Source organism: Orycteropus afer, unplaced genomic scaffold (assembly GCF_000298275.1).
Source record: "Orycteropus afer afer isolate SDZICR_OR568_19922 unplaced genomic scaffold, OryAfe1.0 scaffold00278, whole genome shotgun sequence".
Lineage (NCBI taxonomy): Eukaryota > Metazoa > Chordata > Mammalia > Tubulidentata > Orycteropodidae > Orycteropus > Orycteropus afer.
In genome coordinates, this window is record NW_006921865.1 from 1165322 (window position 1) to 1181392 (window position 16071).

At 36.3% G+C, this 16071-nt stretch overlaps 1 protein-coding gene across 1 annotated transcript in view; it reads left to right on the forward strand.

The window, feature by feature from the left end:
- The window catches only part of WDR17 (WD repeat domain 17), a 170482-nt gene that overhangs the window by 65640 nt on the left and 88771 nt on the right, over nucleotides 1-16071 (forward strand). The window contains exons 4-6 of the mRNA XM_042782268.1: nucleotides 1958-2188; nucleotides 9250-9501; nucleotides 13186-13308. Of these exons, the coding sequence (XP_042638202.1) occupies nucleotides 1958-2188; nucleotides 9250-9501; nucleotides 13186-13308 (606 nt within the window). The remainder of the gene's footprint in view (nucleotides 1-1957; nucleotides 2189-9249; nucleotides 9502-13185; nucleotides 13309-16071) is intronic.

Here is a 16071-nt window from a genome sequence, read left to right on the forward strand (position 1 = left end):
GTTTGCTGGTCCAATAGAGCCTGGTGGAACCACTGAGACTATGGCCCCTAGCTCCCCTTCAGGTCTGGAATTGAACCCACACCTGTGGTTTCCAGCCAAGCAAAATACAGGCATATGAGTTGAACATTTACCTTAAGTAGATATACTTTTTGGAGCGAACAATCATGGGAGAAAGAAGGGCTGCTTATGCACAGGGAGACAACTCACGGGACAGAAATGTATGGAGGGATGGACACTGGGAAGAGGTAACTAATGGGGAGGAAGTGGGAAGGGAGCTGTTACATTGTGGTAAACTGTGGTCAATGACATGAGACAAAGTACATGTGAACTGCTGTATGGAAGGTGAACTTGCTCTGTAAATCATCACCCAAATCACACACAAAAAAGAAATAAGATGACATATTGCAGTGGGTATGTTTGCTGCAAAAGGCTTTTTTTTGTTAAAAACAAAAATGTCATCTTGAGACTAAGTTGCATCTTACCCAATGCATGGTATTTTCATTCATCTCATATGCATGGCAAAACTGAGTAATGAATAAGGAAGTCCAAAGAAGCATTGGTGCCTTTGAAATTCTACATCTGTTAATGTATAGTAAAACCATATTAGCTTTTTCTTTGACCTTATTCATGTATTCACTCACTTATTCATCTATCCATTAAATATTTATGAAGTGCCCATTATATGTCAGGCTCTCAACTAGGTGTTAGGCTTCCAGTTTCTATCTTTGGGAGCGTGTAGGCTTGTGGCACACATTGAACTTACTGCCAATGAAAAACTTGTAGCTCTGTGTCTTTGTTCATGTAATTTTTTCACCTGGGAAATACTATTTATCCCACATATTTAAACTCTACCTGTCATTGAAGGTATATAAGTTAAATTCAGTTTTTTAATACATGAAAATCATTTGGAGAAGGTTATTAAAAATAGATTCCTGGACCTTTGCATGTTCTAATATCTCCTATTTAGGTTGATGATACTGATGTGGTCAGTTAATGTGCCATTGTTTGGTGTATTCAGTCATCTCTTTTGAATCATAAATTTGTCATAACATTTATTTTATATATGATTTATTTGATCACAATTATAGCTAGAAATTGCATTGTTTTATAATTGAAAAAGCTCTTTTATGTATATTTTTTTTAACTTAATATTCAGGTGTCATGGGTACTTCAGCTACTTATTGTCTCCATTTTCTAATGGAGGAAATGTAGATTTAGAGAGATAAGATGATTTACTTAGTTCATCTGAGGCCAAGTTAAGATTTTAATCTAAATTCTTGATAAAATATAGATTGTGGATTAATTTTGTTATGAAAATTTTACAGGAGCATTTAATTTTTCATACATCTAACCCTTATCTCCCCAATTTATATTTTAAGTGCTTTAAAGCAGAAATTTATCCTGTACTACCATGTATACATTGAGTGCCTAAAGCAGGCCTAATATACAAGTAGTCAATGAGTATGTACTAATTATATATAATTGTATATAGTCTCCTGAAGTAAGACCTTTGTAAATTTATTTGACTGTTAGGCTCTCTGGTGGCTTTGGGCTGCTAACTAAAGAGTGGGTGGTTTGAATCCACCAGCTGCTCTGCAGGAGAAAGATGATGCAATCTGCTTCTATAAAGATTTATAGCCTTGGAAATATGGGAGGCAACTTGATGGCAGTGGGTTGTGTTTATGAAAGTATATAATCAATTAAAACATCAATTAAAAGTATATTTGTAGTATTTGGACCTACCTAGGGTACTTTTCTTTTTATCATGGAAGTACCCTACACATGTTCACCATAGTCTTTGGAATTGCTTTATAAATCCCATTTCCAAGTGAAAGAAGCACTTATTTTTTTTAAAAAACCAATGTATTCATGTATTTTAAGAGTGTACAATACAAATAATATTTAATAGTATATAGTCATATACCATTATGATGTATCTATGTTTCATTTATTCCAGGAATGCCTGCTTTTCTTAGCTGGTGCTGGAACGCAGACAGTGCTGTGGCATTTGTTTCCCACAGAGGTCCACTATCAATTTGGACCATCTCAGGACCAGAGAGTGGAGTGACTGTGCACAAAGATGCTCATAGCTTCTTGTCTGATATCTGTATATTTAGATGGAATACTCAAAAAAAAGGGAAAGTTGTGTTTGGTCATATTGATGGAAGTCTGTCAATTTTTCAACCAGGTAAGAATTTAATCTTAAATTTTATTTTCTTAGCATATATAAATTTTTTATTTCCATGGCATAAAACCAAAAGTAACCAAGTTTTAATTTTAAAGTGATAGTTATACAAACATTATCCAGCCTTGTGCTAATTCTAGTGATTTGATGTAAATTTTATTTGTAAGGCGTTGTAGAATATTCAGCTCAGGTGTGCAGATTCATCTTTAAATTAACCCAAATCAAATATTTATCCCATGCTTTAACTTTTTAAGTCAATTCTTTAAATCTTTGTATTTACTAAGAAAATAACCTGAATGATCAATGGTATATAGGTGGATTATGTGACAACCTACTGATACTCCAAAATATTTTTCCACCTGCTTGCAAAAATACAATTCTGATGCCACAGCTTCTTAGTTTTAGATCCTAGTGTAAAAACCCTTTAAACCCATATTAGTTAATTAATCCGGCTGAAAGGGAGGATCTGAGAAATTAGTTTATATTTATTTTTTAAATTTAAACAATAAAGATAAATATAATGAAGAAAAATGAAAAATTTCCTAAATAGCTGTCCTTCCACAAATAAGCATTGTTAACATTTGCATAACATACTCTTATGTCATCTAGTGTCTCTGTTGATGTATGTTATTACTGTCTGGCTAGAGCAATAGATGAAAATTCTTTCTCAGGAATAGAATCACTGCTTTCACAAAACATAACTACAGTCAACATATCTGATATTAATAGAAGATTACATTGAAATTGAACAGAAAAAATTACTGAAATTCAAATAAATCTTTCTTGGGGAGATGATATTTCTAAATTAAAAAAAAAAAGATTATATAAGCCATTTCTACATTAGGGCCATTAATCCCCCCCACCCCCAATCTTTTCCTGACTTCTTAGCTTTATCCTTGGGCAAATTCTGCCCTTTTGATCTCATATGATTGATTGTTCTAAGTACATTTCTCCCTGGTATTATTGTTCATGTTTTAGGCCTGTCTATCATTAGGAGCTCTGGTAGTGTAGTGCCTAAGGCACTTGACTGCTAACCAGAAGGCTGGTGGTTCAAACCCACCAGCCAGCCACTCCTCGGACGGAAGATGGGGTAATCTACTTCCGTAGTGATATCGCCTCGGAAACCCAAGGAGGACTCGCTATGAGTTGGGTCCGACTCGACAGCGCATAACAACAATAACATCATTTGGCTGAAAGTTGAGCCACAAGAATTGAGTTCATTTTGCAGCTTATGTTCTGAAGAACCATAGTGTCAGGGTTTTCACCATTCTTCATCAGACCAGTAAGTCTGGTCTTTTTTATGATTTTGAGTTTTGCTTTACATTTTTCTCCCCTTCTATCTGGGACCTCTTATTGTGATCCCTTTCAGAGCAGTGGAAAGTGGTAGCTGAGCACCATCTAGTTCTTCTGTTACCAAAACCCACTGCCATCGAGTGGATTCCAACTCATAGCGACCCCCAATGGGTTTCCAAGATGGTAAATATTTATGGAAATAGTCTTCCTTTAGCAGAGTGACTAGTGGGTTTGAACCTCCAGCCTTCTGGTTAGCAGTCAAATGCATTAGGCACTGCGCCACCAGTCCTTCTGTTAGGGCCATTAAATTTTAAAATACATTTTAAGTAGTATCTATCATTTACCTTTAAAAAATACATTAAAAAAATTCTTTTTTTTCCCTCCTACCCTCTCTGCTGCACCTCTTGATAATTGTGCTGTTATTAGTTTTATTATAATAGAACAGAGTTTGTAATATTTATATTTTTAACCAACTCCTGTCATGCTATAACCTTATTCTTATATTTAAATGATTTTAACATTTAGCACAGATTTCAGTTTCAGCTTCTACAACCTGAAAGTCTTAATTTTTGTTACTATTTGGTCTGGCTGGATTTCAGAACAACTCATGGTGTTGTTTCTCAACACCTCATAGGTGCACTGTCTCTGAGCTCTTTTGTGTTGAAGAATATCTTACTTTCCCTATTATAGTTGAAGGGTATCTTGGCTCAGCATGGTACTCCTTAGATTACCCTTTCATTCCTTCAGAACTTTGGATACTGTCCCTTCTGTCCTTTAGTGTTAAGTGTTAAGAAGTAGAAGCCTCTCCTGATTATATCCTCTTGAATGTAACAAGCTTCTACCATGGCTCTTGTCACTGTAATATTTTTATTTTTCCCCTTCTTTCCAAATTTCTATCTTTTAACTTTCTCCTTTCATTATCTTTATAATTGTAGTAATTTCTTAGTACTGTTATAACAGATAATCATAAGTTTAGAGGACTGAAACAATGCACATGTGTCTTAGAGTTTTGGAGGTCGGATTTTGGGTCAAAATTAAGTTCTTGGCAGGGCTGAGTTCCTTCTGAAGGCTAGGAGAAAATCTGCTTCCTTGCCTTTTCCGTTTTCTACAGGCTGCCCATATTTCTTGGCTCATAGCTCTACATCACTCCAAGCTCTTCTTCCATCAGATTTCCTTTCATCATAACATCTCTTTCTCTGATGCTGACTCTCCTGCCTTCCTCTTTCCCTTTTAAGGACCTTGTGACTACATTGGGCTCATCTAAATAATCCAGGATAATCTGTCCATTTCTAGATCCTTAATGTAATTCCATCTGCAAAGTCCTTTTTTCCCATGTAACATAACATATTTACAGGTTTTAGGGTTTAAGATGTGAACATATTTTGCAGGGTAAGGTAGATTATTCTGCCTACCACAATGATGTATGCACATCTGCCTTTTTTAAATTCCTCATTCTTCAGCAGTATCTTTGTACATGTCCTCTGCCATTCCTTCTGGTTTTACTTTAACGCTGGGACAGTTTCATCTGTTTGTTGAAGATTAGTATGAGGAGGGATCAGTGACCATTTGTTGTCTCAAAAACTTCTTCACCAAATTGATACATCTTTTGCATTGGGAGCAGATTCTGCTTTTAATTGCTAATTCCGGCTCTCAGTTAAGCAGCTTACTTAATTCACAGACTTTCTCTATTTTGATCTAATGAGTACCATATTTCCTCCCTCCTATACCCTTCTGACGGGAGCTCTGGTAGCATAGTGGCTAAGACACTTGCCTGCTAACCAGAGGGCTGGTGGTTCAAACCCACCAGCCACTCCTCGGAAGGAAGGTTGGGCAATCCTACTTCTGTAGTGATACTGCCTCGGAAACCCAAGGAGGGGTCGCTATGAGTCGGGGCCGACTCGACAGCACATAACAACAACATACCCTTCTGACAGTGTTCCTTGTAGCTGTTAGTTAATTTATATCCAATAAAGAAGATAATGTGCAATATGGTTCCTCTGTGGCCCCTCTGAAGTATATAACCAGATCTCATTATGGATATTCTCTACTTCCCCTGAATAGCCTACATTTGTAGATTTTATCAGAAATGTGATAGTTTCTTTTTGTGCTGTCTGAGATTTGAAAGGACTATGAGGAATGTGTTGTTATTTCGGTTCAAATTTAATTCTAGATATTTTTCATACATTGTGAGCTTTTTAATGCACTCTGGCTTTCTCTTTTATGTTGTATTATTACCATTAAACATCTTTGAAGGTTTTAAGCCATATGACATTGAGGCTTGGTATACTTATTTTAGCATAAAAAGATAAGGAAGAATCAAGACCTCCTTTGCTTTTCTCTTTCCTTGGTTTACATTAGGATAGAATTACAACATTTCAGCAGTCTAAGCTATTGGCTAGGAGCTTGGTAGCGGAGTGCTTAAAGCATTTGGCTGCTAACCAGAAGGCTGGTGGTTCAAACCCACCAGCCACTCCTCGGAAGGAAGCTTGGGCAATCTACTTCCATAGTGATACTGCCTCGGAAACCCAAGGAGGGATCTCTATGAGTCGGGTCCGACTCGATGGCACATAACAACAACAACGAGCTATTGGCTTTGGGAAGAGGCCACTGTTTTCCAAGAACTCAGTCTTCTAGTTGTTAAAATAATTTACTCATCTGTAAACAAGTAATCAAGTGTTAATTTTTCTGGATTTATTAGGTCTTCTTGACTTCATTTATTTGACAGGATTTATGTGGTAATTGATACATACAAATAAAAGACACAATACTGTTTTCCTTTTTCATATACATGAGCTTTAGGATCATGAAGGAAGCACTACAATTTTAGTTCTAATTTGTGAGTTTGAAACATTGAGACTTAGTGTTAATGCTAGTTTTGTTAGGCTTCTTCATTTTCATGAGGAGTTCTGAATCTTACCTTCTTAGTGACTATTGGCACCGCACATGGCCTGTCCTTATTTAGCAACAGAGTTTCTGTCTTCCAGGTTCTTGCAGGAGACAATGACTTAATGCTCTTGACTGACCAGGTTCCCCCCACCCCCCCAATAAAAGCTTCCTTAGAAGAGAGAAGAAAAATAATGGAGTTAATAATGAAGTTTATCCATCATGTTATGCAATTTATTCATCATTTTAAATTAGTGATTTTTAGACTACTTTTTTTATGTTTGTATATTTATATATGTGTATTGGGAGGCTGAGAGGCTTATCTGGTGACCCATCTGGGCTTTAGGCTTTCTGTTTCCTTACCACCTGAAAAGCATCATTTTCTTCTATGTTGTGTATATGATTTTCATGTAAAACTCTTATTTGAATAAAAGATTCTAAGGCAAAAAAGTTGAAAACCTAAGGCTTTAGCTATTATGTGTTGTATTCTCAGACCAAGCTCGACCAGGAGAGAACTTTTTTCCCCGTTTGTAATAGAATGGTCATAATTGAATTGACCTTGTATTATCTCATAGATATGCATTGATCAAATTTGTACTGTTTTCTTTTACGAATGTTATCGATGACATTGTCCATATGTAACATTGTGCTCCCTTTTGAAAATACAGAAGAAACTTTTATTTCTGCTCTAAATTCTAGGAAAAGTTGTCCTTCTTCTGATCACATTTTTTATTTGTTCTTTTTGTTTTATTTTTATTGTATGACTACAATGAATTGTGTAGCCTGCAGGCTTTCTTTCCTCTTTGCTTTGACTACCTGTCTCAAAATTGAAATTTTTGGTCAGCTTTAGCAACTATACTGATTTTTTTAACAAGCATACACTATGTAGAAGTCAACCTCATCTTTCTGTTAATTTATTCATGTAATGTTTTTGTTCTTACCTGACAATAGACATTGCCTGAATCTGTATAATAAAATAAGACACAAATAATAAGAAGAAATAGATAATTGCATACATAAATTAGAAAATGTTGCCACATATTGTTTATTGCATTGTTCTACTGACTGGCTATAAAATTTTATAGATTCATTTTTCTGACTTTTATCATAAAAAGTATCAGGGTACCAGAGAGAAAAGAAAATTATAAACATAATTCATTATAATTTTGACTATAATCCTGGGGCTTTGAAATAACATATTTGAAATTTCTAATAGCATTAATGTTACAAACTTTCCCATGTCTTTTATGGTTGTTGTTTTGATTTTTTTTTTTACATGCTGAAATATTTTTAATCTTTAATGCTAAGTGACACATGAAAATACCTAAAATTTACTTGAGAAATAGTTAGTACAGCTTTAATTAATAAATCATTTTTTTATTTTAAATCTCTCTCTGCTCATAGTAATCAGATATCATAAATTCATCACTGTCTGTTATATCTAATAACAATTTACCATATATTTATTTTGGAAAAGGAAAAGCAAACAAACTTTTTTTAAAGTTTATGTACTATAATTTGATGAAGCTAACTAAAAGAAACCTCACATTTATCTTCTATGATTATATATGCATAAATATAAAATACTGCTTATTTAAGACCCATCTTATACTTAAAAAATAAGATAGTATGACAATGAAATCCCAAACAAGAAACTGCAAGATTTCCAATTCACTTAACAAAAGTCTTACATATCCAAGGAAAACTTTTCTTCTATTTTTATAATCTGAAATGTTTTTTTAAAAACGTGTAGTGATGGGATTGCAGAAAAAGTTATAGTATCTTTCCATTTATTTTTTTAATAATTAACATAAGTTATAGTATCTTTCCATTTATTTTTTTAATAATTAACATTTCCTTTAAAGCTCATAATAGTTAAGATAGTTAGTACTTTCTGTTAGACTTGCATTTCTACATTGAGTTGTTTCACTGACTTTCTTTCATTGGCATCCCCACGTGATACATCAGGAGAATCATTTTTCATAGTGCCAGTTGTGTACATGAGTTAGAAAAACCAACAGAAGTGTTTGATGATCCTTTACTTAATTCCATTTGCTTTATCTCCATATTTTTCTGTTTCTCTTATTTGTGTTAAGGAGCTCTGGTGGTGCAGTGCCTAAGGCATTTGACTGCTAACCAGAAGGTTGGTGGTTCAAACCCACCAGCTGCTCAGCGGAAGAAAGATGGGGCAATCTACTTCCATAAGGATTTACAGCCTCAGAAACCCAGTTGGGGTCACTATGAGTCAAAATTGACTCAATGGCAGTAAGTTTGTTTTTTCCTTTTAGTTGTATTGGTAGTTAGGTGTCAAGTGTGGTTATTATAAATAATATGAGAAGGTAATAACAGTAAATACTGACAAACTGTAATATGCCACACACTGTTCTAAGCACTTACATCAACTGACTCATATTTTTTTTTTAACTCTGTGAAGTAACTACTGTTATAATCTCCATAAAAATAAACTGAGACACACAGAGGCCAATCTTCTCCAACACCACGTAGCTAGTAATTGGTAGACCTAGGCTTTGAACCTAGGCAGTATGCTATTTCAATTTAATGAAGCTTGGGTTTTTTGACAAGATCAAGTGTATTATTATTTCCCTGTATCTTCTCTAACAACTTTTCAGTAATAAATACGAAAAACCTTCAAGATACTAGAGACTGCCACAGCAAAGTATATCAGTCTGACTTTCATCTTTGGGAAAAATTCTCATTCCTCTGAATTCATATGTCAATTATGCTTTCTGCAAAGAAATTCCAGATTTGGATCTGCAGTGCTTTCAGAAATCAGTGATGTACAGCAAAGAGCAGTAATATGATCTAAATTGACTTTTTTTTTTTTTTTTTTAGAAAATCTTATGTGAAATAATTTTATCTTTTAATAGGTAATAAAAGTCAGAGACATGTTCTGAGACCTGAATCTCTTGAAGGGACAGATGAAGAAGATCCAGTTACAGCCCTGGAATGGGACCCTCTGTCTACTGATTATCTTCTTGTGGCTAATTTGCATTTTGGAATACGTCTAGTTGATTCAGAATCACTTTATTGCATTACGACATTTAATTTTCCCACCGCAGCAGCTTCTGTACAATGCTTGGCCTGGGTTCCAAGTGCTCCTGGGATGTTTGTAACTGGTGGTAAGTTTCCCCTCATTCCCCAGAGTGGACCCAAGGGGTCAAAACAAGTGAGCATACCAGGCTGTCTACTTGCTGGCTCCCTTCATCTTCCGGTCCTAAAAGGAGATTCTTCTGATGGCCACTGACTCTGCCTTCCTGGCTGCACCAACAGCACACTGCTTGGTCGAAAATAAAGAAGCAAAACAGTCTTTTTTTTTTTTTTTTTTTCTACAGGTCCTCCCTTCAAAAGCAAATACCCTGCTTTCTCAGCAGTTTTGGTTCAGTCTGCATGTCTTTCGAAAGATTCTGGGTGGGGCTCAGATTTTCGACCTACACCTCCAATATTCTATAAATAGGGTTATTGCATTAAAACCAAAGCCTGTGTTCCTTTAGGATAAATTCTAGTTCTTCTTTTAGAAGTATTGGCTGAGGGGAGAGTTACATACTCCATAATCTTTAATACTCAATATTCATTTCTATCATGCATTTAAGTCTGTTTTTCAACACTGGGTAGGAAAAACATTCAGTATCCATAGTACATTCAAATAAATACAAAACTCTTTTTAAAACATTCAAGTTTCATCTTCTCCATCCCTTGATTGTCTTCCTATTTATATGCATATGTCCTTAGGCCTGTGGCTGGGTGCGCTCAGAAGACCCTGTCCCCCTATCAGTCATCTTGTTTAACTAGTCTGGTTTTTGCACCAAGCCACTCCAGATTCAGCTTTTCACCCCTCAGCTCAGCATAACATCTCCTGATTTCCTTCCAGACATTATAGGTAACAGCAACCAAAGTAACAATCTAAGAATCAAAAGTTTCACTTCACATGTACTTTCATGCTTTTTCTTACAAGGTCTTGTGCTTCCATGAGTCTGGAACTATTACAGTGAATTCTGCTTCTGATACCAACTATAAAAATGGTGTGGCGGGGGCATCTGACTCCCTGTAACTTCACAAGGGGAAAGGAGTATAAAAATTAACAGCCTAAGGCTGATTCCTATAAGGTGGAGGTCAGATGTACCTTCTTTCCAACTATTATACCAGTTCTAACACAACCATCACACCCAGGGCACTCTCTACTTCTCTTCTGTTTTTAATAATTCATTTCAATGACCACACAGAACTTGCAGATAATTGATATCCAGTTGTCCCAACATCATCAGTTGAAAAGATTATTTTTCCCCATTGAACTTTCTTGGCATAGATCTAGAATTTTACCATAAATTTATTCTTCCTATTCTATTGTTACAGCCTAACACCCTCCCTTCTTTTTCATTTATTAATGTGAATTAGTATATCTGCCATAGTTTAATATTTAATGTAACGTGTTGATCGCTATTTTCAGAGTGATGTTACTGTTTTAGTTGCTTTCAGATTACAGCTGACAAATCCTACTTTATGAATAGCTGCTTCATTCCCCTTTTGCAACTGCTGTTGAATATAAAGAACAGAATTTCTTTTTTGACAAAACATGAATCTTAGGCTTTGGTTGGATTATTATCATGACCCAAATGGGTAATATAAATCCTCCATACTTAGGTTAATAGGCTTAATATTTAATAATAATAATAATAATAACTCAAAACTCAACTGCCATCAAGTCATTTCCAACTCATAGCAACCACCACTGGGTTTCTGAGGCTGTAAATCTTTATAGAAATAGATCACCCTGTCTTTCTTCTGCAGAGTAGCTGGTGGGTTTGAACCGCTGACCTTCTGGTTAGCAGTCAAGTGCTTTATCCACCATGCCACCAGAGCTCCTTTAATAATAATACTGTTTAATAATCAAACAAATCATACATTTTTTACATAAGTTTTTATTTCATAAATCTTTATATAGTGTTTTTGCTTTGTGAGGAATGGTTGTAATTGTAATGAAGAGAATTTTCTTTAGATATCTGGTTTCATGTCTAAGTAAAGGTTTTACCATCAGACTAATTGGGTTTCAATGCCATCTCCACCACTAGTAGCAGTATGTCTTGGGCAAGCCACTTAGTATTTAAAGTAAATATAATAAGGTTCCTTGTTAACTTAATGATAAATATTATTGTTATTATATTCCATTGTCATACTCCAAACCACACTCATTGCCATCAAGTTAATTCCTACTCATGCGGACCCTATAGGACAAACTAGAACTGCCCCATAGGGTTTCTAAGACTTTACATCTTTATGCAAGCAGACTGACACATTTTTCTCCCTTGGGTCTGGTGGGTTCAAACCATTGACCTTTTGTTTCGCAGATGAGCACTTTAACCATTGCACCACTAGGGTCCCTGTTCCATTGGCATAGTTTATCATACTTCTTAAGCCTGAATCATGCCAAGTTTTGAGACATAGGAAAATATAAGAAAATTCTAATGAGGAGAGTGATATAACTTAACATTTACAACAAGATTGAGAGATGAGGGGAAAATGAAGATTGAGAATAGCTAATTATCAATCTGTCCCCTTTATTTATCATATATGCCACCTCTTGGAATAAGATATCATTAAAATTGTAGCTGTATTCTTGTTACAACTTTTATGGACACCACCTCATATTCCTGTGCTCTGACAGAAGTGCAGTAATTTGTGGGTCTCCTTTCTTTTTGAAGGGATTGTTACTTTTTTCAATTCAGATCTCCTGGTTGCCATGCAACTCAGTTCTCTGAGTGAAGAAAATTAAGATTTTTTTTTAAAAAGATTTTCTGGCATTTTTCATTGTTAGGATGAGAGTAACGTTCTCTTGCAACTCTCTGTATCCTAAGTGGAAGTAACTATCAAGGGTATTTTAAAATAAAAGGTGCTTTTTTTTCTTTATTACAACTGTTAAAAAAATTCTAAACAGTATAGAAGAGGCTAGGAGGTAAAAATGATACTCCTTTCATTACCACTTGTTAAACTAAAACCAAACTCACTGCTATTCAGTTTATTCTGACCCATGGTGACCCTATAGGACAGAATAGAACTGCCCCACGGGTTTTCAATGCTGTAAATCTTTATGGAAGCACACTGCTTCATCTTTCTCCCATGGAGCAGTTGGTGGGTTGGAACCACCAGCCTTTGGGTTAGCAGCTGAATGCCTAAACTACTGTGCTACCAGCACTCCTTCCCCTTCTTAAAGACAAAAGTAACTCTGGGACAAAATTAGGAAAAATATTTAGACGTAAACTTGTGACAAAGGAATTCATCAGCCCTCACTTTCATTTCCGCAGAGGTTCAAAGATACTTGGAAGTATAGTACATTTTATGGACTGAAAAGAAAACAAAAGTACTGAGACAGTCTCTGGCTAAAAGTTTTCTATTCAGGTGGAGTTTTGGGAAGTGAGAGAAGTGTTCTAACCAGTGTTCAGGTATAATTAGCAGTACTTGTTTGATGGCAAGTGAGTAAGCACAAAATTTATGAACCTTTCAAAGAGGAAGGGTTGTTTAGTGTTGAGGTGAAGAGAAATCTATGACTGGCCATTTCATAGAACAAGTTGGGGTCAGTGAGGAGTTTTTTTGTACTCAAATTATTATAATGGTCTTTATGGGGAGCCACTCCCCATAAAACATGCCAAAAATGTAACATTTGAATAGTATTTCAACAGTTTCTTGGACTGTACACATTATTGTTAGAAGAACATCAAGTTCTGCTCAAAATCTTGCAAGTTCAAATTTTTGGTTATTTTATGTATCGGAAATTTCATTATTTAACTGAATGCCTTCTTCCTGATCTCTAGATTCTCAAGTGGGTGTTTTGCGCATTTGGAATGTTTCAAGAACAACACCTATTGATAACTTTAAATTGAAGAAAACAGGATTTCACTGCTTACATGTACTTAATTCTCCTTCAAGGAAAAAATGTAAGTAAAAATATTATCACATTTTAAATATTTTAAAATATTGTATTTGCTCTCAAATAAATGACTGATACAGTGACAAAGATATATCAGATAACATATGCTATTGGAAACAACCTAAGTGCCCATCAGCAGATGAATGGATAAGCAAACTGTGGTACACAATGGAATACTAGAGATTTGGAGGACAGCTACCTGACCAACTGACTGGAAGAGATATATATTTGTGCTCATTCCAAAGAAAGGTGATCCCACAGAATGTAGAAATTATAGAACAATATCATTAATATCACATGCAAGTATGATCTTACTGAAGATAATTCAGAAACGTTTGCAGCAGTATATTGATAGAGAACTTCCAGAGGTTCAAGCCGGATTCAGAAGAGGACGTGGAACAAGGGATATCATAGCTGTTGTCAGATGGATCTTGGCTAAAGGCAAAGAATACCAGAAAGATGTTTACTTGTGTTTTCTTGACTATGCAAAGGCATTTGATTGTGTGGATCATGACAAATTATGGATAACATTGAGAAGAATGGGAATTCCCGAGCACTTGATTGTACTCATGAGGAATCTGTACCTTGACCAGGAGGCTGTCGTTCGAACAGAACAAGGGGACACTACATGGTTTAAAATCAAGAAGGGAGTGTGTCAGGGTTGTATTCTTTCTCCACACTTATTCATTCTATATGCTGAGCGAATAATCCAAGAAGCTGGACTATATGAAGAAAAACATGGTATCAGGATTGGAGGAAGAATCATTAACAACCTGAGATATGCAGACGATACAACTTTGCTTGCTGAAAGTGAGGATGACTTAAGGTACCTACTGATGAAGGTTGAAGAATACAGTCTGCAGTATGGATTACATCTCAACATAAAGAAAACAAAAATCCTCACAACTGGACCAATGAGCAGCATCACAATAAATGGAGAGAAGATTGAGGTTGTCAAGGAATTCACGTTGCTTGGTTCTACAATCGATGCCAACGGAAGCAGCAGTCAGGACATTAGACGACGTGTAGCATTGGGAAAGTCAACTGCGAAGGAACTGTTTCAAGTGCTGAGGAGCAAGGATATCTCCTTGAGGACTAAGGTGCGCCTGACACAAGCCATGATATTTCCAATCACCTGGTATGCATGTGAGAGCTGGACAATGAATAAGGAAGACCGAAGAAGAGTTGATGCTTATGAGTTGTGGTGCTGGCGAAGAATGCTGAAAGTACCATGGACTGCTAAAAGAACTAACAGATCTGTCCTGGAGGAAGTGCAGCCAGAATGCTCCTTGGAAGCAAGAATGGCCAGACTTCGTCTCACCTATTTTGGTCATGTTGTAAAAAGGGACCATTCCCTGGAGAAGGATGTCATGCTTGGTAGGGTGGAGGGTCGACGAAAGAGGGGGAGGCCTTCAAGGAGATGGATTGATACGGTGGCTGCGATGATGGGTTCAAGTATAGCAGGGATTGTGGGGCTGGCGCGGGATCGGGCAGTGTTTCGTTCTGCTGTGCATGGGGTCGCTATGAGTCGGAAATGACTTGACGGCACTTAACAACAACAACAACAACATTATAGAATTATGAAGAATCAACACATCACCCCATAATGTGGATGAACTTGGAGGATATTATGCTGAGTAGATAAGTCAGTCTTAGTACAAGTATTGTATGAGTCCACTATCATAAAAAGTTAAGGACAGTTTTACACAGGGAAGAAAATTTTCTTTGTTCGTTACCAGGGGTGGTGGGGAGAGGAAGGGAAGGAAAAAATATGGATAATTAAGACAGGTTTGATATGGGTGAAGGGAAAAGTAATATAACAAAAGTGTGTAACTAGCACAATATCACTAAGGAAAAGGAAGACACAGAGAGGTGCACAAGAGGTACAGACATTAAAGGCAGATACTATTACATACAGAGTACTACATTATCAGTAATAGGAAACACTAACCTACAAGTGGATACATAGGCAGACAGGCAAGAAGATCAGGTATGGATAAGCAAATGGGAGTATATCCACAACCATACATAGGTTTGGCAGACAATATTCCTACATATGTATTTGTACGTGGTATAAAAATGTCTGTATGCAGTTTAAACCTACAGGGGGCAAAGTTAGAATAACTTCTTAGCCACTACCAAGTACCTTGAGGGAGTGAGTTGCTGGGCCTGCAGATTGGAGTCCATGGTCACAGGAGACATCAAACTCAATGGGCATGACATAGTATACAAAAATACTGTTCTACATCTTACTTTGGTGAATTGCTATTGGGGTCTGAAAAGCTTGCAAGTGGCCATTTAAAATGAAACTTGGTCTCTCCTCATCTGGGGAAAAGAAAGGGGAAGAAAATAAAAGATACACTGAAACAGTTAGTCCAGACGACTAATGGACCATGAGAACCTCAGCCTACATGACACTGAGACCAGAAGAACTAGATTGTGCCCAGCTACCTATGCTAACCACTTGGAAAGTGAGAAAAACTGGAGATACTAGATAGAGTAGGGGGAAAATGTGGAACAAAACTCAAAATATAAAAAAGACCAGGCTTACTAATAGTGTCTGACACAGTCTGTTAAAACCCCTAAGCCTGTGACCCTGAGTCACTCTTAGGGCCTTGATGAACTCATTCCAGTAGCCTAACTCTCAGCCAAACAATTGACAGACCTATGAGCGGAACTCTTACACTAGAAAAATCCATTCCTTAGAACAGGCAACTATGAGACATCAGAAGGGCAGCATTTTCACAGGCGGGGAGACAAGAATGCATTG